The sequence below is a fragment of the Xiphophorus couchianus genome, chromosome 1 (assembly GCF_001444195.1).
Source record: "Xiphophorus couchianus chromosome 1, X_couchianus-1.0, whole genome shotgun sequence".
Taxonomy (NCBI): Eukaryota; Metazoa; Chordata; class Actinopteri; order Cyprinodontiformes; family Poeciliidae; genus Xiphophorus; species Xiphophorus couchianus.
The window spans coordinates 15,136,125-15,162,626 of record NC_040228.1 but is presented as its reverse complement, the minus strand read 5'-3'; the positions used below and the strand labels follow the sequence as shown (position 1 = coordinate 15,162,626).

Here is a 26,502-nt window from a genome sequence, read left to right as displayed (position 1 = left end):
CAAAAAAGCATAAGTTTTATTAGTAACTATTCAACAAAATAAAAATGATCAATATGAAGAGTCAGCAGAAGTATATTTTAATAATATTACCAGTTTTTTCTTGCCTAGACTTTGCATTTTTCAAAATAACCTCAATTTGCTTTCAACAACATGGCCTATGCAAATATGTAAACATTGTTTGTTTGTTTTTTTACTCTTCTCAAGGCTAAAATAAAGTCTTTTTTGTTAGCAATGATCTGGTAACATTAATATATATCTAAGAGTAAAATTAGACAAAAAGGTGCTTTTTTATGAAATCCCCAAATCAATAAAACTCACATTTCTGTGGCTCAGAAGCTCAATATGAACAGAGTGTTACAATTAGCCTCTAATGTAAATTGACATATTCTCTTGTTGAAAATTTCACTGCTCACCTCTTACAGACGGTAAAAATATTTATTGAAACTTTAAAATCAGACCAGCACTTCAAATTGGTACACATGCCTCCAGTGGTCTTTGATGATATTTGGGAAATACGACTGCTGACCCAGGGTGTCCTTCTGTCTAGGGACAGCTTTAGTTCTCCAACATCTGAGGCGTAAACAGGCCAAACCGCCTTCAAAATGCTGAGTAATAAAGCTCTGATCACATGCACCAGTGTGTTATGTGTGTGATTTTTGCCATTTAAATTAGGCAAATAATTTATTCCTCGACAGAAATCATAACTTTTTAATTCCGTGGCAAGAACTGCTGCCGTCTTCTTCAGTTTTGAATCATGCTAGAATTATGAGCTGTTTTGATGTAAACAAAGCTGAGTAAAATATGGGTGTAATTGGTTACATTCAGTTCAGTAAGTTTCATGAGCTTGCCATTCCCTCAGGCCTTAGTTGGGGTTGCCCTTGCCGCTGAAGAGTTCACACAGTCAACGTGTTGCTGCGCGAGTCCTGGGCAGATTTGTTGACAGTGCATCACACTGTGACACTGTTAAAATGAAGCCCAGAACAGAGAGATTAAAAAAAAGAAGATTGATTTATTTTGAGGGAGGGCAGAGTTCAGGTAGTAAAGACAAGAGGGTAAAAGCTTCCACTGGCAGGACGAGGCAGACGTTCACTGGACTCAGGCAGAAGCAGACTCACCTCTCTGGAATGAGAAAGGGACAACTTCTGAAGGCTTCTGTGGAAGTGCGCACTCCCAGGTCCGGACAAACGTAAGCACCCCTCCTCTTCCTGGATAAGCTGTTCTTATGCTTTGGGCTCCAGTGTAGGACGAGGTGGGCTCAGCTCCACACTGTGGCACAGCCTGAGAGGAGTGAAGGTTGTTAGTGGAGCTGAGGAAAAGATGAAGTCTCTGCAGAAGAATCAGGGACGCACCGACCAGATGTTGGGAGCCATGGCTGATATGCTGACTTCCGTGGCAATGCCCAATCAGCAGTGGGTGAGTTACAACTCTGTTGTGGATCACTTTGTGCGTTTATGATTTGTGTTTATGTGAAAGCGTAGTTAGCACAAATTCACAAAGGAAGCCCACACATATGGAGGCGCTTTTCTGGGCTTGGAGAGCCACAGCATTGCATCTTATCTTTGGCTCACTCCATTTCATCTCGAGGTTATTTTAATTTATTTTCCATAAGTTGGTTTTCCACCTAAAATGGTCAAAGCAGACAAGTAGAGAGATGCCTTGTCCCTGTTCAGTGCTTGGGAGGAATTTTGAATGTTTCTGTGGAAGAGGAAGCAGAGTGGAGACGAACAAAACACGTGACCATAAACAAAGTCATGCTGCGTTAGTTTCCCCTCAAACTCTCACATGGCTTTTCTGTTTCAACTTTACGTTCTCTGATCTTTACCTTCACACAAGACTAAAATAAGGGATATGAACTTATCAGTTTCTCTATAAAATTTCTGATGTCAGTCATGAATATGGATTCTTGCAAAGGGTTATGTGCGTGGCACTGTTAATACACAAGGTAATTCAAATTGTTTTATGAGAAAATAAAGAGCTGCAAGAAAAGAAAGTGACATTAAAAATTGGAAATTGTAAAATTGGAACATAAAAAACAAGAAAAATGTAAGCATTATAAAAAAAGAAATCCTCATTTGGACATCTTAAGATGGCTAAAAAATATTTATGAAATAATTTATCTTCATGTAAAACCGTCAATAAAGCAAAAATAATAATGTTTAATTCTTATTAACACTGATGTATGAACTTAGTCAATGCCTGCAAGAGACTATATTAATGTGAAACAGAAATATAAAGTTGTCAACATCGTGGTATTATGGTGAGACATTGTAATTTTAGTAATTTAAGTTTTCTTGGGGGCGAGTGGACCAAGATATTGAATAAAAGTGGCATTAAGACTGAGCCATGGTGAAGCCAACAAGAGATTTTTGTTAGTTCAGATTTATATTTGTTAAGTGACAACATAGAATCCATATAAACCTCTTGTCTTCTTGATGCAGATTATATTTTAAGAAGGAGAGGACTGAAAGTAAAGCCTATACATTCAACCACATCTGGCAGCAGAAATCAGACATTCAGAGGTCACAGTGTACCAGAACATCCAGTGCATTTCTCTTTGAAGGTCTCTTTGAAAAATGTTTATCATCATAAATCATTTCTCCCCCTCCTGACAGACAGGCCTGAAAACCATGAGAGGGAATCTGATCTGTTTGCCTGTCTGCAAAACAGAGATAACTCAGCTCTCCTTCGCTAAGCTGCATTTTGGTGCTGCTGTGCTTTAAATACAGAGTGGGACTGCTTTCTCTGTGGCAAAAGCAGGGCCTCATTTCCATTGCATTCCTGCTCTGTGTGTAATGGAGAACTGGATGAAAAAGATGCAGGGAATTGTGGAAAAAAAAAAATCAGCCACTGGTATATTGTTCTGCGGTTATGTGGCCATAAGCACCCGGTGCAATCTTACAATTGCTTCCTCCTTGAGAGCAGAGCTCCCATGCTGACAATGAGATCTCTGTGTGTAGCTCTCTGAGGGAGGCGAGGCGGACCTCCCGTCAAGCAAGGAGGAAAAGGGACCTGTGCAGGGCCAGTGGGACCAGTATGGGCCGGGGTGGGAGCAACAGGCCACGGCCACACAAAACCCAAACGGGAGTGAACGAACAGGTAAGACCGGAAGTAGTTGCACTTTTGTCACCGTAAACCTTCAGCGCTGTCTAAACATCACCCCTCACCAAACCAGTCAGAGCTAAGCCATGTCCTGAAATGCAAACTTCGCGATTCAGCTTTGAGTCATTGTTGGAAACATCTCCAGCAATGTCCTAAAAAAAAAGGGGGGGGGGGGGGGGGGGGGGGGGGGGGGGGAGCAATGACAATGATTTACACAACAGCAAGCAAACATACAACACTGATGTGTTTCCAACAGGAGTCAGGGTGATAAACATGCACTGGATCCACCTGTGTGATTGTGTAAAATGACGTAGGAGCCAGACTTTCTGCATGCTGCCCATATGTGAGAGTCAAAACAGACCCAAATCCCATCTGCCATATCTGATGGAGGTCATTAGATGATAATAACTTCAGGGGAAAGTATCAGATTGGAGACACCTGAGAGTTAGTAGTTCACTTTTATTAAGCTCCGCCCTCTTGATCTAGTAGTGCTGATGGCAGTAAATTGCTTAGGTATAATTTACAATCCATAAGTATGTGCGAGCGATAGAGGGAGAGAGAGTTCTCGTGTGTGTACACATACACAAGCAATTCTTTCCAGATGGGGCAAGAAAACACACTTAGCTGCCTCCCTTCCCCTTTCTGCCCCATCAGTGGTGGTGCAACTTCTTTTCATTTTGCTGCAGCAAACTTGCGTGTGTTGCGACTTTTCCTGGAGTGAAATGGAATAAAAGGAGCTTTGTAGCTGGATCTGGGTTTGGGTTAGATGGAGTACATGTGTGTGTGTGTGTCTGCGTGTATATATGCATGGGTGATGTGAGTGGTTCACTAGCTGTTGTGCAGAACAGTATAAGGTGTACAAAAGGGTGCGAGTGAGGCCAGAGGAAGCTGTTATCGATGCTTATCAGTAATAGTCTCACGCAGTTATTAATGCAGCCAAAATATTGTTTTTGGTCACAGTTTCCAGTCCTAAAGAAAAGTAAAATAAAGCTGTTATAGGTTTCACTGAGGGCTGGCTAAGGGGATGATGAGGTTAATGGAAATTGTTTATTTTATTTAGCATTGGGCTTTCCAATTGCCAGTTTTCCTCTGGGAAACCAAATGGAAAGTCGGTGAAACTTGTTCAACATCTAGACAATAAAAACAAGATAACTTACTATTTGTCTGAGTACTGCATTTAAGACATATTTAGTGTCTTTAATACTTTAATATGTAAAAAGTTTAGAAAACTTTGTATCCATTACTTTGCTCTTCACAGTTATATGCTACTTTATTAGAAAACGTGAATAAGTTTTAGGGGTTTACAAAACAAATGAGGAGATGGAAGACCTTAGAAATAAGACAACCTGCATATTGCCTCCTTGGAAACAAAACAGTGTCAAATCTGCCAACTCTGATAATCTTCCTTGTTTTGACAAATTCCCAATCCTTTTTTTTTCTTTTACCCCTCCAGGGGGTCTTTTGTGGACTCTAGTTTCCCTTATATGAAAGTAGGCTGGCTGGAAAGGGGGAAGGAGAAGGAGGAAGACATGCGGCATATATCGTCAGGTCCGGGAGTCGAACCCGCGACGGCCGCGTCGAGGACTCAAGGCCTCCAAACATGGGTCGCGCTAACCGCTACGCCACCACGGCACGCCCACAAATTCCCAATCCTGTTCTGCTTTGCTTTCCTCTGACTTTCAGATCACTGAATCACACTTTCTCTCATCTAGTCCCGCTTCTTCCACATTCACATGCATCTTTTCTTTTAACTAAGCAGTAAGACAATGTTAATAGCTAACTTTTTTTTTAACATTGGCAGCATTTCTTTTATTCATTCAGCAGATGTCATATATTTGTTTTACTCGCTGTCCTCTGGTCATGTCTTTTTTTCTATCTTCTTTTTTTTTTTACTACCGGGACATAACTGTCAAGAACAGAATAGTAACAAAACTCTGTTTGTACTAGGCGTGAGAGATGGGAGACACCTACTGCTCTCAATATGCTTGGAAATAACAGACAAACTTTTCCTTTTAGGAGCAAAATTTGAAGTTTACTTCATCCTAGTTTCAAACGTAACCGTTCAGTTTTCTACTCTAAAGAGTGCGAGTGTAAGTAATGACGATGTGAGCTGTGGAGGAAGCCCCGGGCTTTGTCCATATCAGGTTTTGAGGGAGACTGGGAGCGTGTGTCCTCCAGGGAGAGAAGGAGATACAGAGGACTCTGGGACTACACTGCCTGTCTGTGCGTGACCTTAAAAGGACAAAGATCAACCTGAAGCTGCATCACATCGGGTTACCAGAGCCTGAGATTAGATAGCATTCGCCTCACTCAGGTGACTGACTCGATTATGTGTGTGCAGTGCTGTCCTGCCTTGCAGAGAAGCAAGAAAAAAAGTTTGTAATCTTCATAAATCTTGGTATGTAACCTAATTCTAAAAGATTTTTTGCATTCGATTAAGCATTAAATAGATTAATTAATATGAGACAATATTGATAGGAGTGACTGGTGTACTGTATATAAAACGAGTGCTTTACGTTATGGCTTATAACAGGACAATCTGATTCCAATCAGTTCTTAACATTACAAATGTAAGTGCTGTTTTTCCTGTTTTAATTAAACTGATTGATATTAACAATTAGTTGGACAAAATACGTTAATTATCTCTATTGAATTACCTGCTTCTTTGACATTAGTCAGTTTGCTTTTAAGGAGCTCCTTGTGGCCATTACCCTCTAATTACATACATTTAAATCCATTTAAACCGGTGATATTGATTAAGTTTCTAAATGTATTGTTTCACAGGCAACAATAGATCTTTGAAAGCTGTTTCTGTGATTAGTGGAACTAATGATAAGTTTTTTACATGGATTACAAATAATATTAATAAAAAAAGCTTAGCTTCAACTGCTTTTACGTAACACTTTACCCAGTCTTTGTCAATTTTGCTTCATATTTTCTTTTCTCTCTCTCTTTTTTTTACTCTAGTAGGAAATCCAATGCCTTTTAGCTGCTGGGCAGCAGATCATTGAAAGTATGTTTTTGTTCTTCAGAACAGAGAGTAGTACAGGCGGATTGCTGTTTTTTCAGAACAAGCCGCCTCCTGCTGTGGCTAAAAATTACTCTACGCGAGGGATGGAAGTGGAAAACAACAACAAAGTACAAACAGTTACAGTTACTCGAAGCTCACCAAAAAAAGAGACTTTTCATTTCTGTTTCAAATAAGTAAGTTATTCAACAGCTAATGCTTGTGTTAGCTTTGTTTTTAGTTGTAAGACTAAGTGGTTCAGTGTGTTCTATTTTAGAGCTTGTCTCTACCAAAATAATCAACCCCCTGGATGTTTTACCCTTTTTATGCTTTTATAAATCAATCAGAATGAACTGAATGGAACTGAGTAGTAAAATGACCTGTAAGGTTTCTGTGAATTACTGAACAACTCAGACTAACTCAGTTAATGCCTATAAAAATATTCACCCCTTTGCATGTTTTACCCTTTTTATTGCTTTTACAGATTAAATCATGATCAACATAATGTGGCTTTTTGACACAAAAGATCACAAAAACAGACTCATCAATGTCAAGGTGAAAACTGATTTCTATAAAATAATGACAACTTAATAAAAAATATTTTATTTAGGGGGACTGTGTTGAGTTAACCGAGTTAGTTTGAACACAAAGAAATGTTACAGGTCACTGTACTTTTCAATTCAGCTTATTTGTGAACATTTTTCCTCTCACAAAATAAGCTGTAAGATGTAAAAAGAGGCACAAGATGATCGCATGCTCACACGTGAGGGCCTTTTCAGTACAGGTCACTGACGGACTGTCACTAAAGGTTTTATCGATCAAATTAAATAAGTTCTATCATTTTTGACAAGAACAATACTCAAATATGCAGCCATTATTCCAGAACGTTAATAATAGCTGGTGTCTGTGCAAGCTGTTGGGAATATTGGTGGTGCTGTATGTATATATTTGAGGTTGTGTGTATTAATCTGACCCTGTGGGGATAGCAGAGATGCCAAAAGTCATACTAAAATTTGAACAATGAATCAGACTCATGTTACTACATGGCATTTATGTAACATAAAACAAATGCTTCAGTCCTGGGCTTTTCAGTGTGTTTAATTAAGTATTTTTTTAAACATTAAACCAAAGCTCTGGACAGAGCCAGCAGCAGTCACACACTCATTCTGCTACAAGAGCAACATCTACATGAAGAAATGTATGTAGAGTTGAAGTAGGGGGTTTCAGGAAGAGTATTTTTATAACTACAGCTCAAGTCATTTCCATACTTTTATTTATTTTTTTTTTACAAAAAGACAGCACATTTCTGCAAGAGCAGCTCTCAGTGTGTATGCTTTAATGCAGCAGTGTCATATGAGAGCTGTTTACGTTATAAGAAGCAAGTCTACACGGTGGCTGCAGAGCTCACACTGTCAGAGAAGCACAGCTTGATGAGGGAGCTTCTGAGAAGCACTAATGATGAGACGCTCTCACACTTGCCTGCACACACACAAAGTACACCATCGACACACCTGCCTGTCTCTGTGGCTTATGCTTACACTGTGACTGTGGCCTAATGGGTAAAAAGAAATCCCCACACCTCTCTGCAGCACAGTGCAAATAAGAACAGGATATTTACCCTAACTTCTTCTGTTTTATAATGGAACCGGAGCCAAAAAACATTGAGAGAGAGAAAAAAAATTCCTCCTAAAAACAGCTTGTTCAGAATGCCAGTTTGCCTTAATTGGAGCTCAGTTTAGAAATGGGGGGGAGGGCGAAAGGAAAAGGGAGGGAAAGGAACTAAAGAGGAAAAGCAATGGAGAAAAAGCTTGGAGAGTGAAGTGTAAGTGAGTATACTTTGGCTGGGTTTCAGCTGGTTGATGGGGTGAGGAGAGGCTAATGTCAATAGGGAGTTGGTGAACACACTAAATAAGTAACTGCAAACTCTGCTGAAGTGAGAATCGGTATCCTGATATCCAAACCTTGAAGTCTGAACTTTATGATTGCAGGTTAAGAATAACTTCTCAAATGCATTCCGGGAGTGTCACATCAAATGAAGATTAGGAAAACATATTTGGTTGCAGAGTGGACTAAAATCATGAATCACTTCATATCAGAATGCACCCTATAAATCCATGCTCAGCTGCTTGGCATTTGGGTAGAAAATTATCAAAACTTTTTGAATGGATTGTATTTCTAACCCACAGATACGTGTTAAAGAGAAGTCCACACCAAATACATATTTAAAGCTTTTCTTCAGTTGTCTGCATCTGTACATGCCTACATGTGAATCGCACTAAATGCATGTGAGAGCGTTTCTGGGTTGGATGCAGAAAGAAGGAGCAAAGGAGAGATAAAAAGAAGCAAGATGAATGTGTGCTAATGCAAGTATCACCTCACATCCCCCGCTCCTCCCTGAAAGCTAGAGGAGGAACATTTTTTCCATATTTCTCAGAACACTGTCATGTCTGCAGGGGCTAATTTTAGTGTTTATTTATTAAAAGACTCCGCTCCACATGGCAGGAGAGATACCGGATTGGTGCTAAATGTCAGCACGGAAACGGCGATCCGAGTCACGAAATGTTTGACACAGAACACAAAGCTACATCACGGGTGTGGCCATTTCTTGTCTTGTCTTTTTATTTATTTATTTGTAATGACTTAAATGGAAGGAGTTGATAGAAATTTCATTTCTAAATGACAAAAAGGACATGTTATTTTGAAAAATACCTTGCTGTTTCCGTCTTTGGTGCGCAGGTCCAAAGACAAATGCCTCCATTTAAAGCACATTAATAAAATGATCCAGCTCTTTAGGTTGTTGACCTGTACTTGGAGTCTAATCTGTTTTTTCTTTTTTTTAAAGTCCTTGCAAGGAGAATTTCTAACAAAAAGGCTGAAATACCCTGGGTGTGCCAGTAGATGGCAATAACTGTGATCTTCCTCAGCTCTCAAATACAAAAAATTGTTCCCAAAGAGTTGTGACATGTTTTCTTTGATTAGGTTTACAATTCCTTCAAACTGGTTACCTGTCAACAACAAAAGATTTATATTGTTGTTTTGTTTTCAAGCCCAAAAAGCAAAAATTTACATGTTGGCAGTAGATCTCTTGTATTTCTCAAAAATCACCATTTATAGAGTCAACATGAACCAAAACATTTAGCATTCCGTTGAAGGAAGATTCAGGGATCACAAAACAAATTGGACTCTAGGAGACATTTGAAGCTTAAATCAGTCTGATGCTTTTTTCCTTTCATCAAAATACCACTTTAAATCCTCTTTAATTGGATATTTTAAAGTCATTTTGTAACAGATGGTATCAAACAAAGCTCTGACAGGACAAATATAGACACAACTCTAATGTGGAGGACTAGGAAGAGATGATTGGTAATTATAGCCAGTGCTGTTTCTGTGACTCAATGATATCTAATCCAGTCTCTCAAAGTTAATTAGCAGAAATTTTTAAATGTGGAAATAAAGATTCATTGTAGGTCTGTAATAGTCCAAATTGCTTATATTTTTAAGTAAATTAAAAGATTCATTAGATTCAAAGGGGAACAGCGTTATGCAAAAATAGCCACCATATAAGAAGCAGTCACTGAAAGAGCTTAGAGAAGATGAACACAAATTTGGATCAACAGCTGTCGTTTAAACTGCTGAGGTTAATTTGCCAATAATAGTTGGCAAATTAATATTTTAAATGTTGTAAAAATATTTTTAAAACTGTCACTATGTCATAGCAGTTCTACACGAGACAGATAATTTGTAAAATAAGCAGAAAAAAATTGAGCTCCTTTGCATCCTTCCGTTTCATCTGTGGAAATGCAGCGCTCCTGGTCAGAAACAACCAATCAGAGCCAGGTCATAGCGCTGCCAATCAAGCTCGTGTGTGTGCTGCTGAAGGTTGCCTGTTTGCTGCAGCTGTGCTAATGCTAACTTACTGCTACAGAAAAACTATTTATCCACCGTCGTGGGTGGCTATGCTTACTAGTCTGAGCATTAACGGCAGAGAGCAAGGGAGACGGTGAGAGCAGCATGTACTTAAGCATTATTGACAGCGCTGATACTCTTGTTGTGGCACTAATTAATTTTTTCTGACTGAGTGGAATATTTCTGCAGATGATGGTAAGAGCAGATTATTTCGCAGATTATCTGTTTCATGTCATACTGTCTAGACAAATATTTAAAAAAAACCACACAACTTTTTTAAAATACCTTTCCAGTCTCTATATATATTTTTTAGCATTTGTGTTAAATCTGTTGCTTCGCATGGCTTTTCCGAATCTCCTGCAACTTGACAACATTTAACATCCACATCAGTGAGAAACTACGCTGTTCAACAACTCTGCTCAATAATCCTGAGGTGTATTACCCCCTCAGTCACGGCTGTTTAAAGAATCTCTTCTCAGCAAAGAGATGCAGCGGCACGGACAGAGAAATTGAGAGTCTTTTGTGTCTGAGAAGAGGGAAAGTGCAGAGTGTGAGAAACCAGCGTGCTAACTGAGTCTGAGAATAGATGACTTATTTTTCACTGTGGGGCTTCTCCTCTGCAGAACTTTCTTTTTTTTTTTCTCTCAGCGTGTGTGTTACAGCTGCTTTGGGTTCTCTTTGTTTGTAAATTAAGACACAGTGAGACTGTTGTGCAAGTCAGCGAGCTGTGTAATGGATGTGTGTGTGTATCCTGCTTGCAAGGCCGATGGGTGAGGCCTGTCTGTTTGCTTTGTCATTTATAGATGACAGAGACGACGTGACAGCAGTCTGCCCCCACCCTGTTGCCGTGACAAGATGGAGGCACTTGATGGTGTGTTTTGGAGTGTGTGTGGTGGTTGGATGACTGCTGATCCTCACCTGTCTCTATACCATTCCAGGAATTAGCTGGTGATTTATACAGTTGCAGCTTTTGAAGGAAGAGAAGTGCAGCGAAATTAAAGTCATATTATACGCCGAGTCATTATCTGAGCAGCTTCGAGTCTGAGAATGCTATTTCCAGGCCAGAATGTCATAGCATTTCATAAAACCTTTTTCATTTTTCTTCCTGCGCCGGGTCTGTCTGGAGTTATTTACTCAAGAGAACGTGTTTTACTTTACGGGCCAGCTCTGATTTCATCTGTAAGAAAGGCTAAAAATGTAAACTGTGTTTCTGGTGTTTTGATGTTCACATCTAAATATGGTTTGCTTTGTTTGTTCCACAGTGTTGGAAACTGCATTTTTTTTTTTTGAGATGTAGGACTCCTCTGCTAGGTGTGCACATGTTTCTGGCGCCAGACACAAAGAATGTCCAGTGCACAACTACAAATCAAACCCTGAACATTTCTAAGAGTTGGGAAAAGTAAAAAAGTACCTGCTTCATGCTTGAACAAAGATGCAGATGAGTGGAACAAAAATTATATACTCATAAACAAATTTCACCAGATTCACTAATAAGGTTGATCAACATTCATGAGTATTTTGGTTCAAAACATTTACATCAGTTGTTAAGGCAAATGCATTGATGTACCTGGAAAAATTTGTACTAACCATGCAAACCGTTCGGTAACCCTGATAGGCATTGTATGATTAGAAGTTAAATAGATTATATTTAATATTATAATTATTTGTACATACAGTATATCTGGATTTGAGAGAAGTGATTATCAACACATTTATTAAAGCGGTCAAATCCACAGAAACAATACATAGCTTAATCTCTTATATACATAGAGATGCTTTGGCAGAAACATTGAAAATTGCTGAAGTGAACAATGCATTAAAAACATTATATAATACTGGAAACATGTTAGTTTCCGAGAATGTAGAGATTAGTATCCCAGAGCTAAGACATTACAATCTATGTACTTACAGGTTACTGGGCCCAAACGTATGGGGAACTTTACAGAAACCAACTTTGTTTGGTTAAAACCAACATGTTGCAATCTTAAAACCTAGAGGATGCTTTTTATAGCTCTGACACATTGTTTTCCCGAACTTTGGTGATTACTTAGCTGGAACTTACAAGCTGCATTCTCCATGACTTACATGTTTCCATGTTAAATCTCTGTAACTCAGTGATTTTTTTTTCTTTTTTGCCAGAACATACAGATTGCCTTACCACATGTTAAACTTAAACTTTTCCAGAATACTTCATTTTTAACAACCTTATATGTTGCTGTTGTGGAATTTAGGAGCTATCTCTCAAGACTATGCAACTTACAATTTTTGAACTTATGTGTTGTTTTCTTAGAACTTTGAGGTAAGTCTTCTTGAAATTAGAGGTTACTTTCTCAGACCTTTACTTTTCCAGAAGAGGTTATACTCTAAAGACTTTCAGGATATTGTCCTGTGGGACAGTTCAGGACTGAACATTACTGATTACTATCCATGAGGTTACATGTACACTTTCTCAGAATATTGAAATTAATTTTCTGGAAGATGGGGTAAGGCTCTACCCTTAAGAACCATTAAAGTAACCTTCATACGCTTCTACGCTTTACTTCTTACAGAGGGACTGGACCCTAAGCTATTGAGAAACTATTGTTTTTGATTTTACTGAATTGCTAACGTTTGGCCATGACCTATGTAATGCACCAGTTTGACATTATGAAGCTTACCAGAAATTGCACTATAATCAAACCACCCTACCCTATGAAGACAAAGGTACAAAGCCAAATAAGATGGAATTGAGTGACTTTGTTTACTTCCTCTGCTGCCATTGCTAAAACTACAGGCAGAATACAATTGTAAAACAGCACAGAAATAGGTAACAATGATCTAGCAATGATTAAGTTTATGATTATGTATGTGCATTAATTCATAATAATTTTTTTAAACAATCAATAATATGGACATTCATTAGCAGTAAATAATTTGTTTATATTATAGAAGGAATAACCATAGTATAACAATAAAGAGGTATTTCATACCACATGAAAGACCTCAGAATATGAATTCAAACTTGAATATGAATTCAAGTTTGAATTCATATTCTGAATTCATTGAACTCTTTGTTTTTTCTGATATGAATGAACAAGTTTTGAAATAACACTGGTCCGCAGAAGTTGTGATGGATCTAGAGCATCAGTAATGCAATTAATGTACAGATGGACAACTCTGCGCATTAGGAAGCCCTTATCTCTTCCGTAAATTATTCATAATTAAAAATAATTACTGTAATATTTAACCACAGACTCAGAGGGTACTTCCCTGGACTCTTTGAGCTAATCCTTTGTTTATGTTTTTATGTAAGTATGTTACTCCATGTCAGACAAAGAGTTAGGAGTCTGCATGTCGAGAGTTACACACACAGAGTTGGACACACACAGACACACACCCAATGCAGGAGTAACAACATTATGAAACATGAGACTTCTTATTTGCTCCATGGAGACACAGAGAAATAAAACGACTACCTTAAGGATCATAAATGAACACGACTCTCTATGAAGAGGTGTGACCCAGAACCCAAAAACATGTCTTAAAGAAACTGAACTCATGTCTAACTTATCGAAAAATGCATGACACCCACCCTAAATCTGCATATGGCCTTTAAATAGCAATCAGTAGGCTATCACTACAGACCTGGGTGTTACTATTTACAGAGTCAGAAGTGAGCAGACATAGGAGAACACATTTAATCTAGTCCTGTCTGAGGCTCCCCATTAAGGATTGCCACAATGAGACTCAAGCATGTAGGAAAGAGGATAACAGACATGGCAGAGGGGGTCGCCGACAAGAGAGGAAATGGAAAAAAGGCAGCTACAAAAATCAACTAGGGGAGTGGGAGAAAAGAGTGGAGGACAGGAGAGAAAAAAGAAAAAGCAAGGGAGTGGGAACCTTATACTGGAATAGCCGACAACTAGATCCGTAGACTCCACCCTTCTCACCCCTCCCCTTACTCTCTCTCTATCTCTCCCCTGCTATCTCCGTCTCCCTCTCTCTCTCTGAAACAGTCTCCCCGTCTGTCATTTGACCAGGCAGTTCACAGAGGCGAGAGCTCAGCACCAGAGAGAAAGCACAGGCAGGGAAAAAAAACGGAGAGACAGGGAGAAGAGAATACATGTTCAGTGTAGGGGTGAGCTCGCAGGAATATTTCACCGCCTTTTAAAAAGAAAAAAAAAGACAACAACAAAAAAACAAATCCCCTGTTGGTGTGGATTTCCTCTTGCCTGCTTCTTTTGAGGACTGCCAGTGTCTTGGATGTGGGCTCCAGCACTGTTAATAGTCAACTGAGGAGAAAAAAGAGGAGAAGGAGGAGGAGGAAGAAGAAGAAGATCAGCTGACACCTTTTTTGGAGATTTACACTTTTGCTGGAGTAAAGCTGAAAAAGAGAGGTGGGGGGGATAGAGACTGACTGCTGGGCCCCATGCCCACCTCTGCTCATGGTTCAACAGCATGAAAGGGGGCCACCACCATCACCATCGCCACCACAGAGGCTGTGGCTGCCAGCACTTGTTCCGAAAAATCCTAGTTAAGTGTGGCTGCTGCTATGCCAGAGTCAGAGGTCAGTATTATGCTCATACCAACACATAAGAAAAAAAAAATCTTCCTTGAGTTGTTGTCAATCACTAAACTTAAAGCAGTACCTGAACCTCTCCTGCATGTTTAGATAGACTGTTTTCTGACTCGTTTTTCCAAATATATGCCGAGTTCAAAATGTGGACTTCAGTTTGTACCCCCATCTAAAGCAACAGGGGTGTTTGTGCGTGTGTGGTTGAGTGTGTGTGATACACGTCCGGATCCAAGCAGGCAAAGCATGTCCTTCCCCCCAGAAGACTGCACAGTGGGAAACAGGAAGGACGGAGTGCATCACACACTCTCCCCTTTAAGACAGAGAGGGGAACACAAGTTTGTTTGTGAGTAGGATTTGGAAAGTGGGCCTCGTCATTGTGATGAGTGTGTGTCAATAGATGATGTGTTGCGCGTGAAAGGCAGAACCGGTCTGAAACAACTGGTCTTTCTATTCCCATTGACACTAGAAGATGTGGACTCGAATCAGACTCAATGCAAACATTTGATGAATTTGGACTGAATTTGCTATATCACAGCAGACTTGGAAGTTCATGATTTCAGCCTGAATGACTCGTGATGCCGCTTGGAACTTTTTGATGAGAAAATATGACATCATGAAAAAGTGTTTACATAAAGCCTTACCCGAGTAAACCTCACTCAACTTTATCAATTTGTAGCCATCTTACACGATCTCTACATCCAATTAAGTTGCATATTATATGACCCTTTCACTTAACCTGAATAATTTCTACTAATTGCTGCATTTGGAGTTCAGTCTCTATCCGCAGAACCTCATCTGAAACCCAAGCGGTACATTAGGGATGCAGGATTAGCAGGGAAACACAATAGCTTTCACGTTATGGTCATGTTAAACACAGACCCCAGATGGTGAGTACCAGATACTGGGGAAAAATAAATACGATAATGCCGTTCCAACAGCGTGGTTTTGTGCAGACACTATCCTGTTAGTGACACACGGACACCCCAAAGCAGCATGGACATCTTATTACATCTTGTGATGCACTAAACACAAAGCATCATCTCTACTAGCATGCAAAGCAAATGCTATTTACGTTGTCAGCTCATATTTATTGCTAACCCTTGGATAAATATGAGCTATGTTATGCGGCTATGCAGTGCATCCAAGGTTGATACAGAGCTTGCAGAAGGTGATTTAATAATTTCTTATAAAATTACTAAACTCTTTCATAAGTAGCCTGCTTTACGATCTGATATTGCTCGGCTATCATCATAGCCATTTTTATTAATGCAGATAATAAATTGGGAAAATTAATTTCAAAATTGATATCAGAGCATCTACTGACAACATGCTTGGATCAGATTGATGTGAAGCCACAGATACATCCACCAATCCAGACAACATGGTGCTGTTTTGCCTGAGGCCAACTGACTGACTTCGCTCCAGACATTTAAGCTTTCAGCCCCCCAAAGACTGCAGGGTGCTGCAGGGTGAGCACATTGCTGCCCCGCATCACTCTCTGTAGAGCTACGTTTGTGATGAAAAGGAGAAAAGACACATTTGTAAGTGTTTTATGCAAATGTGTTGAGGAGTGGAAGTTATCTCAAATTGTTACAGTAATAACCAAGGAAATAACTCCAGAACTCAACAAAGGAACAACAAGAAGCTTCAAGAGTCAGAACAAAGACTAACTGGAAAAGAAAGTGGGGTTAAAAAACCCAAAAGATATAGGCCTTGATCTGCTTTAGGTAAACCAAAGACAGACTACAATACTTCTGTTCATACTATGGTCCTGGCATCTTTTCTTGTCACTGATTTCTTTATAGAGGATGTTGTCATATGCAAAGTAAGGACTATAGTCTCTTAACTTTAAAACGTCTAATTATTCTCATGTCCTTTCACTCTCTTTCTGCTGCTATAGAATCCAGCATCAGTGTGCCAAGTGGAGACTTATCTTTTTTTCTCTTGTAGAGTTCACAATCAAAGTTACAGATCTTGTTGTGGTAGCGACAAGTAGTCATATGATTCTGTCAAATGTGCAGATTATTGGCTGGAACCAATGACAAAAGTGTGTGCATAGCCAATCATTAAAACACAAAGTTTACTATTTTAAACTGCTATTTAAAGCAGGCCCTGGTTTCTTCATGACTTCTGTATATCTAGCAAAAAACCTAAAACGAGTATTTTCCCCATAAGCTATGATTTTAGGCTTTTCCCCTGCCCTGGCAGCTTGTTCCTGGTTTTGCCATGGTGTTTTAACTTCGCTTGTGATCAGAATCTCTTTCTTTGGGATTTGATTTGATAGCCTCCAGCTGAGTGGAAAGACTGCAACTTTACTGGTAACTTGCAAAAGCAATGACTTATCCTATCTTTGTCCAACTCAGCCTTTTTGCCTTCTTTGTCTCCAAATCGTGCTTTCTCGTTGTAAAGAAAAGCAGCATAAATACTCTCATTCTGCTGTAGAGCTGAAAGTTCTCCTGCTTGGTTGTCGCTAACTGTGTGCCAGTCGCCTCACTGTCCTTGCTGTTGCTTTGCACTCCCATAGAGTATGACCTCTGCTGCTGTGGCCCAAAGCAAAGTAAAAACAACAGTGGTGTCTAATTGCATGATATGAGTTTATGCCTTGGTGCCCTGGTGTGTGCTTGTTCTCTTTTACATCAAAGGTACGTACAGTGGAGCTACCCACCGAGTCTCCGTACTCAGGGGGGCTCCTGGAGTTGACTTTCACATTATTGGCCAGGGTTCTTGGTCGCATACCTTAAATTCCTTTGGTTTTAATCTCTTATGTAATGGATATTCTCCTTTTCCATCGTCTGCTGCTCCCCACTACACCTTCTGCATGTATTATCATAGCAAATACACACACACGCTTAGCTCGCAATATGTAAACATGTGGGGGATTGGAGGAATTAAACATTTCAGACTATTAAAAGGCGCCTTAATAAACACAGTTTTCCCAATTTTAAACAACTTGTAGTGTTTCAGGACTATATTGGCAGTAAAGTACAACATGTAAAGGATCAACAGCCTACTCTCATTCTGAACACAGCTAAGTAATCTGTTGTCTCTCAATGAGCCACGTTAATCAAAACAATGGGCACTCAAGGTGCTCAGACATCTGCCAACGAAAACACTGTGTTGCTAGTTGACACGTTTCAGCCTTGGGAACTGTCAGCGGGATTGGCCGCAAAAATTATTTGTTTGGAGCAAAAATATCAACAGCTGTTGAACAGTTTGTGCTCCTTCAGAATGAGAGCTGGAGTTCATGGTCTGAGCTTGAGTCTATTAGTTGGAAATACTTCAGTCTCTGCAAATAAGCAAATTTTTTTGACCATCAGCCATGCACAACTACGCTTAGTAAACTGAATATCATCAATGCCCATTAACAGCTCAAGAAAGAAACCTTATTCCTTCATACAATAAAATGTGCTATTTCATGACTACATTGTTATTAAAAGACGAACATGATGACACTGCTGGAATACAAAACCCAAACCTCTAATAGCTGCTGAAGTCTGACTCCAAATCGCCTCCAGCTTTAGAGGACTAACATTAATAAACACTTAGCTTCTCTCTTGACATATTGCATTTTTTTAAGCACTTGAATCACCTGATTATCTGTGCTGACAGTCTGTCTGAAAAATAAAACAGCAATCAGGCAGTTGGAAAATATTTGCGTGCTTCCAGTTTTTAACAGTAAGCACCAAGCAGTTGATACCCCTGTAAAGGGGAAAAACGACACGGACACGACGTTACTCCTTTCGCTTCCAGTGTTGTTATATTATTTCAAGAGCAGTTTTAAACATTACATTGTCACATACTGAGTGCTGAACATTGTACACAAACATTGTGGTTATAGCCACTCAGTAAAAAGAAATGTAGCACAGGACGCAGCTGGCCAGAAAGCTAACATTAGTATAGGTCTTTAAGAAAACTCAAGTTATTGCAGTGACCACCAACATTCTCTGCTCATTCAACAAATGTAATGAACCTAAATACAGCTTTAAACCTCATAAGTCAGCATTTTACCTGTAAAGGGAAAAATGACACCAGAATACTAAGTGCTGAACATTGCACACAAATATTGTGGTTATATCCACACAGTAATAAAAAATGTAGCCCAGGGCGCAGCTAGCCAGAAAGCTAACATGAACATAGCTATTAAAAACTCAAATTATTGCAGAGGCCACAAACACTCCCCGCTCATTCGACAAATCTAACGAACCTAAATACAGCTTGAACCCTGTATTTAAGCTTGACGGTGATAAGTCAGAATTTTACCTGTAAAGGGGAAAAACGACACGGACACGACGTTACTCCTTTCGCTTCCAGTGTTGTTATGGAGGAGCAGAAGCAACGCGGTCCACTACATCCAGTCAGACAAAACTAATCGAGACACGATCGGTGAACAAACTGAAGATGTAGATAATCAAAACAGACAAAACCAATCAAGACACAATCGGCAAACAACTGCAGGTAATCAAAACGACCAGATCCAACAGTATCATACCCTGCAACACTTAACCACGTCAGTCTAAACAGAGTCAACGCTGGCTCCAGAACAGCCAGGCAGTACCTACCAAGTGCTGACTTCAAAGTCAGCACTTTCAATTCACTCACAATTTTCCAGAAGCTTTAATTTATTTATTTTTTTGTGGTTTTATTTGATAAAACAATGCAACAAAGAGTAGTCATGTTTGCTACAATTCATTTTGGGGACGATCATCTGGAAGAATGTCCTCTGGTCAGTGCAACCAGAAATTTTTGGCTGACATTCAAAGCTATATATGTAGAATATTACTAACACATCACATTATTAAATGCACCACATCCACACGGAAACATGAAGGCGGCAGCATCATGCTGTTGGACGCTTCTCTTCGTCAACAACAGGGGAAAAAGATCAGCATTCATGGGAAGGTGGATGAACAATTTTTTTTTGAAGTTTCACCTCCCAGCAGGAGAACCACCCTAAACATTCAGCCAGAGCTTTGCTCAAAGTGACTTTATATGCTAGAGTGGCCTAGTCAAAGCCCAGACCTACCTCCAATTCATAACCAGTGTTAAGACCTGAACATTTATGTTCACAGATGCTCATTGTTCAACGTGAGTCACTTTGAGATGTTTTAGAGAAGCTATTTCAGTCTCTTGATGTGTAAAGCTGGTAGAAACACAAAATGTATTTTATTTTGAAAATATCTTTTAAAACCATATAGCTTTTCCTTCCATCTGTCCTTCATCAATGCTGTTAGTCTACCACACGAAGTCTACTGTAACAATTTCTTATGTCCTATTGTACTACTCCCTTGCACATTTTGTTATTACGTTGAGGAATTGTCTGCAACAACTTATGTACTAAACATCATTTCAGAGGGAAAATATTAGCAGGGGTAGTGCTCTACAACTGTTTTTAATCACCACCATTAAAATCTCATTACTTGCTTTGTTTCTTCTGACATCGCGTAATAAATTTAAACTTGTTTACCGGAACATGCCCTCTGGTAGTACAACGCAGACGACCTCACTCTTCCTTCTCCCAGGTTAGATCTGGACATGCTGCTGTTTTCAGCGACTTTTTTTTGCCCGTCTGCTTGTCTGTCAGCTGGGTTATGTGAATGCTACCTACCAGTAACTAATGAACCAAGGCCAAGAGGTGAGAAAGGGAATAGCTTTTTTAACGCTGATGTTGATCAGAACTCTAATACAACACAATAAGCACACATAAGGTGGAAGAAACCGTGACCTCTGCAATAACGTTTAGGCGCTGTTGTGTTGTTTATAGGAAACACTGAACAATGCAGGCCGGACTTGTAGTTCCTCAGCCCTCACCATTGTTCTCATAGGTCAGGCATGTCACTGCAGCACATAATGTCTTTTTTGTCTTTGGAAGAGTGTTTCTAACAAACATTAGCTGAAACACTGTCTGGAAATCTTAACTGGAATAGTTGAGGTTAAATGACAAACAGTGCCATTAAAAAAACCCACTTGCAGTTTTCTGTGGTTTTTGAACGCTTAAATGTTTCAGGTCACAACACTAGTTTTTATATAAGGCAATCATTATCTGAGTTAACACAAGATGCATGCAACTAATTATGCTATGAACTACTGACAAAGAGGCTTCTTTTATTGTTGTGGATACATTTTGACTCTTTATTTTGAACCACATTGCAGGGTTGCATGGTAATGCTTACAGTCGTGACATATTAGTTGTAAGTTCAAACTTTGATTAGACCATTCTAAAAATATTTACTCTGTTTTTGTTCTGAGCTATTTTAGAGTGGAATTGCAGAGCTGGAGGTGAAGATCTCAAACTAATGGTGGGAGATTGTTCCTCAAGTTTGTTTTGGTAGACAGCAAATTCCACCCTAAGCCTAGCTGCCCCACACCATCACATTACCAAAGGCATGTTTAATGTTTGACCACAGTTATGTTGTTCTTTTTTTAAATACTGGGTTTAGTTTTAAGCCACGTGTAACTGGACACCATTTCCAAAAAATTTCATTTTTGATTTGTCAGTCGACAGAATTCTGAAAAGTCATCAAAATGTTTTTTGGGGGAAATCTGAGATGGGCTTTCCAGTTCTTTACTGTCAACAGCGGTTTTGGTCTTCAAACTCCTCTGCGAATACCTTTTCTGCTTTTATGTGGTATCAACATCAGAACTAAGGATAAAATCGGCACTGGAAATCTCCACAATTGACCATTTTTTCCAAATTTCTTTCCTACTTCATGTGTTAATATGTTCTATTGAAGTGATTTCTTGATTTATGGGTGATGCAGTTCTCTGTGTATGGGTGGCGAAACTCAACAGATACAGTATATCACAATTTACTCAGGATTCCTTTTCACAGAGGTTGTGGGTTATTTGGTTATCCTGTTTTGTTAAGTGAAATCAGTAGCTAAAAATAACAATAATGTAAATACAGATCTTCTATTTATTCAATTCTATTTGGTGTACCCCCAGGTTTGGTATTTGGACCTGTTCTGTTTTTATAGTACTTGCTCTCCCTTGTGCCTGTCAACCTTTAAATACATTGTTATGCAGAAGATATTCATTTGGTTTACCCATATAAAATGTCTGAACTCCACTATTTGGTAAATTTCTTAGTCTTTAGTAAAGAGTAGATGGCAAACTTCTTTCTTCAATTAAATGAAAATAAAACTAAAATTATTATCTTTACACCAGGAAAATGTATGTTTGGGACAAAAGAGACCTTTGGACCTCTTAGTTATTTTTACAAAATTCTCTGTAAGGAACCCTGGGATGCACTTTGATTCTGGTTTTTACTTCGGATGCATGTCAATTCTCTGTTTTATTCTTGTTCTTATCATCTGAGAAATATTGCCAATCTAAATACCATTTTCTCTCATCCTAAACATGGTTATTCATGTTTTTGCTTCCTCATGACTAGATTATTGCAACACACTACACATAAGTCTCCTGCAAGTTGTTCAAAAGGCTGCTGCCAGGCTTCTATTAAAATCCTCCAGGTTTCCACATGTGACTCCAATCTGGATGCATGTACATCTTGCTTCAAGTTGATTTCAGACTGCAATTCTTTTACTGACTTGGAGAGCTTTACACAGAGAGGCACCAGAATTTTTTCAGATGGGTTCTTCACCTTTATGTCCCATGCTCAGGTTCTACCTATGGTTTTTGTTCACTGACACCGGGACTCTGAAATTATCTGCTTTCGAACTTGTTTGTTAATAGAAACATATTTTTTAAATATTATTTTTTATTAATTTCTCTTAATTTTTTGCTCTTCACTTGCGGTGGTGAAGCATTTACTAATTTTAAATCTTGAAAGGCGCCATATAACTTAATTGCATTTTACTTGAAAATACCTTTTTGTATTTACTCAGGTTTTCGTTGTCTCTTTTATAAACAGAAACATTTCATTTTGAAAAAAGGAAAAGAAATAGATAAAAGTACATAACGGGGTAAATATCTTTTCAAAGGACTGTGTGACAAAGAAGTGTGAGATGCCGGATTTCTGATGTGACCATCATCGTCATCATCGTCACAGCTTTTTGTTTGGTTGTCCTGGACAAATCTGTCAATGAAAAATGTTGAGTCATCAATTCTGAAAAGGCTTCTCAGTAGACTCTGGAGGAAATGTCAGAGAGCAGGATGATTAATTTCCTACCTATCATGGAAATAATTACTTTATATGCTAAATGATGACACAAAATAGATGCAAAATAGAGAATTTGCCTTCTTGATGCTTGCATGCAGAGAGAAATCAACTCCTCTCACACTTTTCAGAGAGAAAAAATAGAGAAACTTGTGCGATTTCAGCTGCTGTCATTGAGACTAAATGCCTTGCTAGATGGCTGTCGTTCCTGCGTGTAACCCATTCGTTTTTCCTCAGAAGGTTGTGGGGCTAATCAGAGTCTTTCTGTGGCTTCATGCACAGACACCCTTGCCACAAATTGTTTCCACATTTTAATCAATATGACATGAAATACAAGCAGTACTTATTTGGAAAACAGGCGTGTGTGTGTGTGTGTGTGTGTGTGTGTGTGTGACGGCTTGCATGACTGAGACAATTTAGAAAGAATAATGCTTACCGTAAATATGGCACTGAGCAAAAGTTTCAAACCACAGCTGATTTATTTACGAAATTTGTTTTGGGGAGTAAGAAGTTGCTTTGATCGATGGTTCTCCAGGCCTTCTGAAGGTCTTTCAGCGTTTTCTATGGACTTTGTGAACAGTAGATTGTAAACAAAGACATTAATATTGTTTTCAGCAGAATAAAGGTATATGAACATCATGTCTTCAGAAGACAAAAAAAGGTTAGACTTGACACAGATCCTATTCTCCTGCAATGTTCTACTATTTACCAAGTTTTCAGCTAAGAGTGCTAAGTAAATATGCGTCATACATCATGTTTGGCATTTTAAATGCTTCAGTTATACAACAGAAAGGTGAACTGTCTTTGTGAGATGTTTGTATGCTAGCTATCTATTATGAGTAAACACAAACGGGAGCTTGTCCCTCGAGTTTTAGAGTCTTTTTACACTTCGCTCACAGTTAAAATTCCTATCAAGGCAACTAAACAAGTGATTTATCAAAAAATATTCACATACCGGTAAAACTAATCTTTAATCCTTAGATCCAACACAGAAATGTGTGGGGAAAGAGTCAAGAATTTTGCACACGACTCTACGTGACATAATGACAATACAGCATGGAAAGGACTATTGACTGAGTAGTCAATGTGATAGAGACAGCCAAGAGGACACTGTACACAGGTAGAGGGATAGTAAAATGAAAGACAAAAGCCCGTTCCACTTTAACTCTGTGCAACACATTAGCAGGCTACCTACCAGAGGGCCATTAGGGAGACCTGCTTCCCAGCAAAGACTGTTGACAAACCATTTGGAAAATGGTGTGCTTATGATGCCCACAGTCAATTAGACTCATGGGCCAGAGACTGGAAATCCAAGCTACCGACTTAATAATGAAATAGATTTGGATAATGCTTCTTTTTTTATGTGAGAGAATGCAGAAAAAAATTAGAATTTAGTGAAAGTAAAAGAAAACTCAAAGGCCTTTCATAGTAGAATAATCTCTGTGCTTTAAACATCGGGAAAAATTCACAAAACGCTGCAGTGATAATTGACTGGCTGGCTGGATGGATGGATGAATCAATAAAACTGACAGTAAGGAACAAGATTTTCCAATGCTCTATTTTCCTCCACCCAAAGAACCCAAACCAGGAAGTAACACTTTCAGATGAAGAATCGTGACATTTAACTCATTCTGCTAATAAACGTAGCAAACTGCTTCACCTGAGCTCTGAGCGACTGGAAGAAAAGTGACTTTACATGGGGGGTGGCAGGTTACAATCTATAGATTAAACTCTGCAGCTTTAATCTTTATCAGTCTTTTCTGAAGTTTGTCTCTTGTTCTTCTCTAAAAGATCTATTTCAAGTCTTCCTCTTGCATCTAAACTGTACATGTTCCTTTTCCCATCTGAGCCTGTTTGTGAGTAAGGGGGACTGATGTTGACTCATGCATGCAGCGAGAACAAGGATCCCCCACAGCAATGATACACACGCCTACACACCCCACCACACACACATTTACATGGCTGAATTGTGAAGCTAGGGAGAACAAAGGCTTCTATGACACTGCTAAAAAGAAATGCTGCAGATGTTTGATTAAACTTTGCGTGTCATGATATTGTGACACAGTTTTGCTGCGTGTGTGGGTCTGATTATAAAAGCCAAATCTCCAAATCTAGAATGACACACTTGCCTTCAAGGCAAATCATCTTCAACCTGCTGCACATAAGAGGGCACAGTTAGATCACCCCCTCCACCCCACCTCCAAACAAACAAAAAATCCTGCAGAGAGCATGCAATACACAGACAGTGACTAGAACACATGACTCATTGATTAGAAAGGGGAAAAAAACTTGAACATTTTTTACATTTTTTTTTGTCCATTTGGCCCTTTGGAGATTAGTGGTGATGTGTTACAGACACAGAGGTGGAAGGGTTCAGTGTCTTGCATTACCATGTCTGCTTTCAGTTTCAGTTCCCCCCCCCGACCCCCAAGTTTTCGGTTTCTAACCTGCGACCTCGGAGACGCATGAATACACGTTGATAACAAGCCGGGGCCACTTTTGACAGAAAACAGCCCTGCTGGCAAATGCTGGGAGAAAAGTTTCTGTGAAAGTCTTTTTATGTCTCAGCTGGATGAATCATCTTTGCTGTCATCAGCTTATAAGGCAGACTTCAGACAGTATGGAAAAAAGCAACCAAAATGGCTGAAATTGAAGGTATGCTGGCCGGCTGTGGCCCTAGCCTTGTGTTTCTGAGATATTTTTAAACTTTGCACTCCCAGCCCCTCCCCACCCCTCTCTCCCTCTCTCCACCTCGCCACCTCCTCTACCCCCTCCTACTCCAGGCCCCCCTGCCTCCTCTGTATCGTGCAGCTGAGATGTTCTTTATACTGTTGCTCTTTGCACAGAGGAAAGCAGCGACGGATAGAAACACAATCTGAGTGTGTGTGAAATGTGAAATGTAGTATGGTGGTGTTGAAGGGGAGTGGACCAATTGTTCCCAGTCTCCTGCTGTATGAAGAAATTTGCTGGTCAGAATTTTGGGTTGATCTGCCAACTTGAACATTAGGACCCCTCCTGGGCCACTCTCATTTTCTCTTTTCTTTGTTTCCCCACAGCTCTCTCTTTTTCATTCTGGTCAGCACACAGTCAGTCATCCAGTTATTAATCATATCTTAACCCTCCCACCTTTCCTACTTTTTTTTCTTCATTATTTTCACTTTTCATTCTTCCTTCCTTTTTCCTCTACTTAATCGCCTTGCCCTGACATGTTTCCAGGGCTTCCATCTATGTCAGCTCCACCGTCTCCCACAATCTTTCTCCCTCTTTTTCCTTCTTCCTCAGAACTCTGTTTGTAAACGTGCAGAGGCGAAGAATGAGGGAACAAATTATGAAACACAGGAGTGCATTCCATACCTTGTTTAGAAAGAATTCTCCAACAGTGCAGAGGGGGAGAGCAACCTCTTTACCCCTGCAAAACTATACCCTCGTTTAGCCCATATGGCTCATTTTATGTATGCGGCCATCAGGGAAATCTATGAAAATGGTGCTTTCTGTACTCAGTTGTTGTATTGTCTTATCTACTCATTGCATTCTGGTAAAATACTAATTATTAATCAGTGCTGTGCTGTGGTGACTTTAACAGGTATACAGTATTTGGTTATTTTACAGCTCCTTCCTTTTTAATCAGGTTTTTAGCTCACAAAATATGTAGCTGTTTCCATGTCAGAAATGAAGAAAGATGTAAAATGCATAAAAAAGAAAAAGTGAGGTCACGGCAGCCAAAGTGTAATGCGATTAGTTTTAGAGCACCAAATTCAAGCATCAGTGCATACAGTAACACAATGGGCCACCCAAGTCCAAAGTAGTGATGGGAAAATG

The 26,502-nt window shown here is 39.4% G+C and overlaps 1 protein-coding gene across 3 annotated transcripts in view; it reads left to right on the top strand.

The window, feature by feature from the left end:
- Positions 1 to 1,259: 1,259 nt before the first annotated feature.
- arhgef25a (Rho guanine nucleotide exchange factor (GEF) 25a) overlaps positions 1,260 to 26,502 on the top strand; it is a 67,400-nt gene continuing 42,157 nt past the window's right edge. Inside the window, exons 1-2 of one of the 3 annotated variants that reach the window (XM_028016108.1) lie at positions 1,260 to 1,413; positions 2,958 to 3,096. In XM_028016108.1, coding sequence (XP_027871909.1) covers positions 1,318 to 1,413; positions 2,958 to 3,096 — 235 coding nt within the window. In that variant the 5' untranslated portion in view covers positions 1,260 to 1,317. Of the gene's footprint in view, positions 1,414 to 2,957; positions 3,097 to 14,008; positions 14,559 to 26,502 lie in introns of those variants that run through there. The other 2 variants (XM_028016114.1, XM_028016122.1) reach the window with 2 other exon arrangements.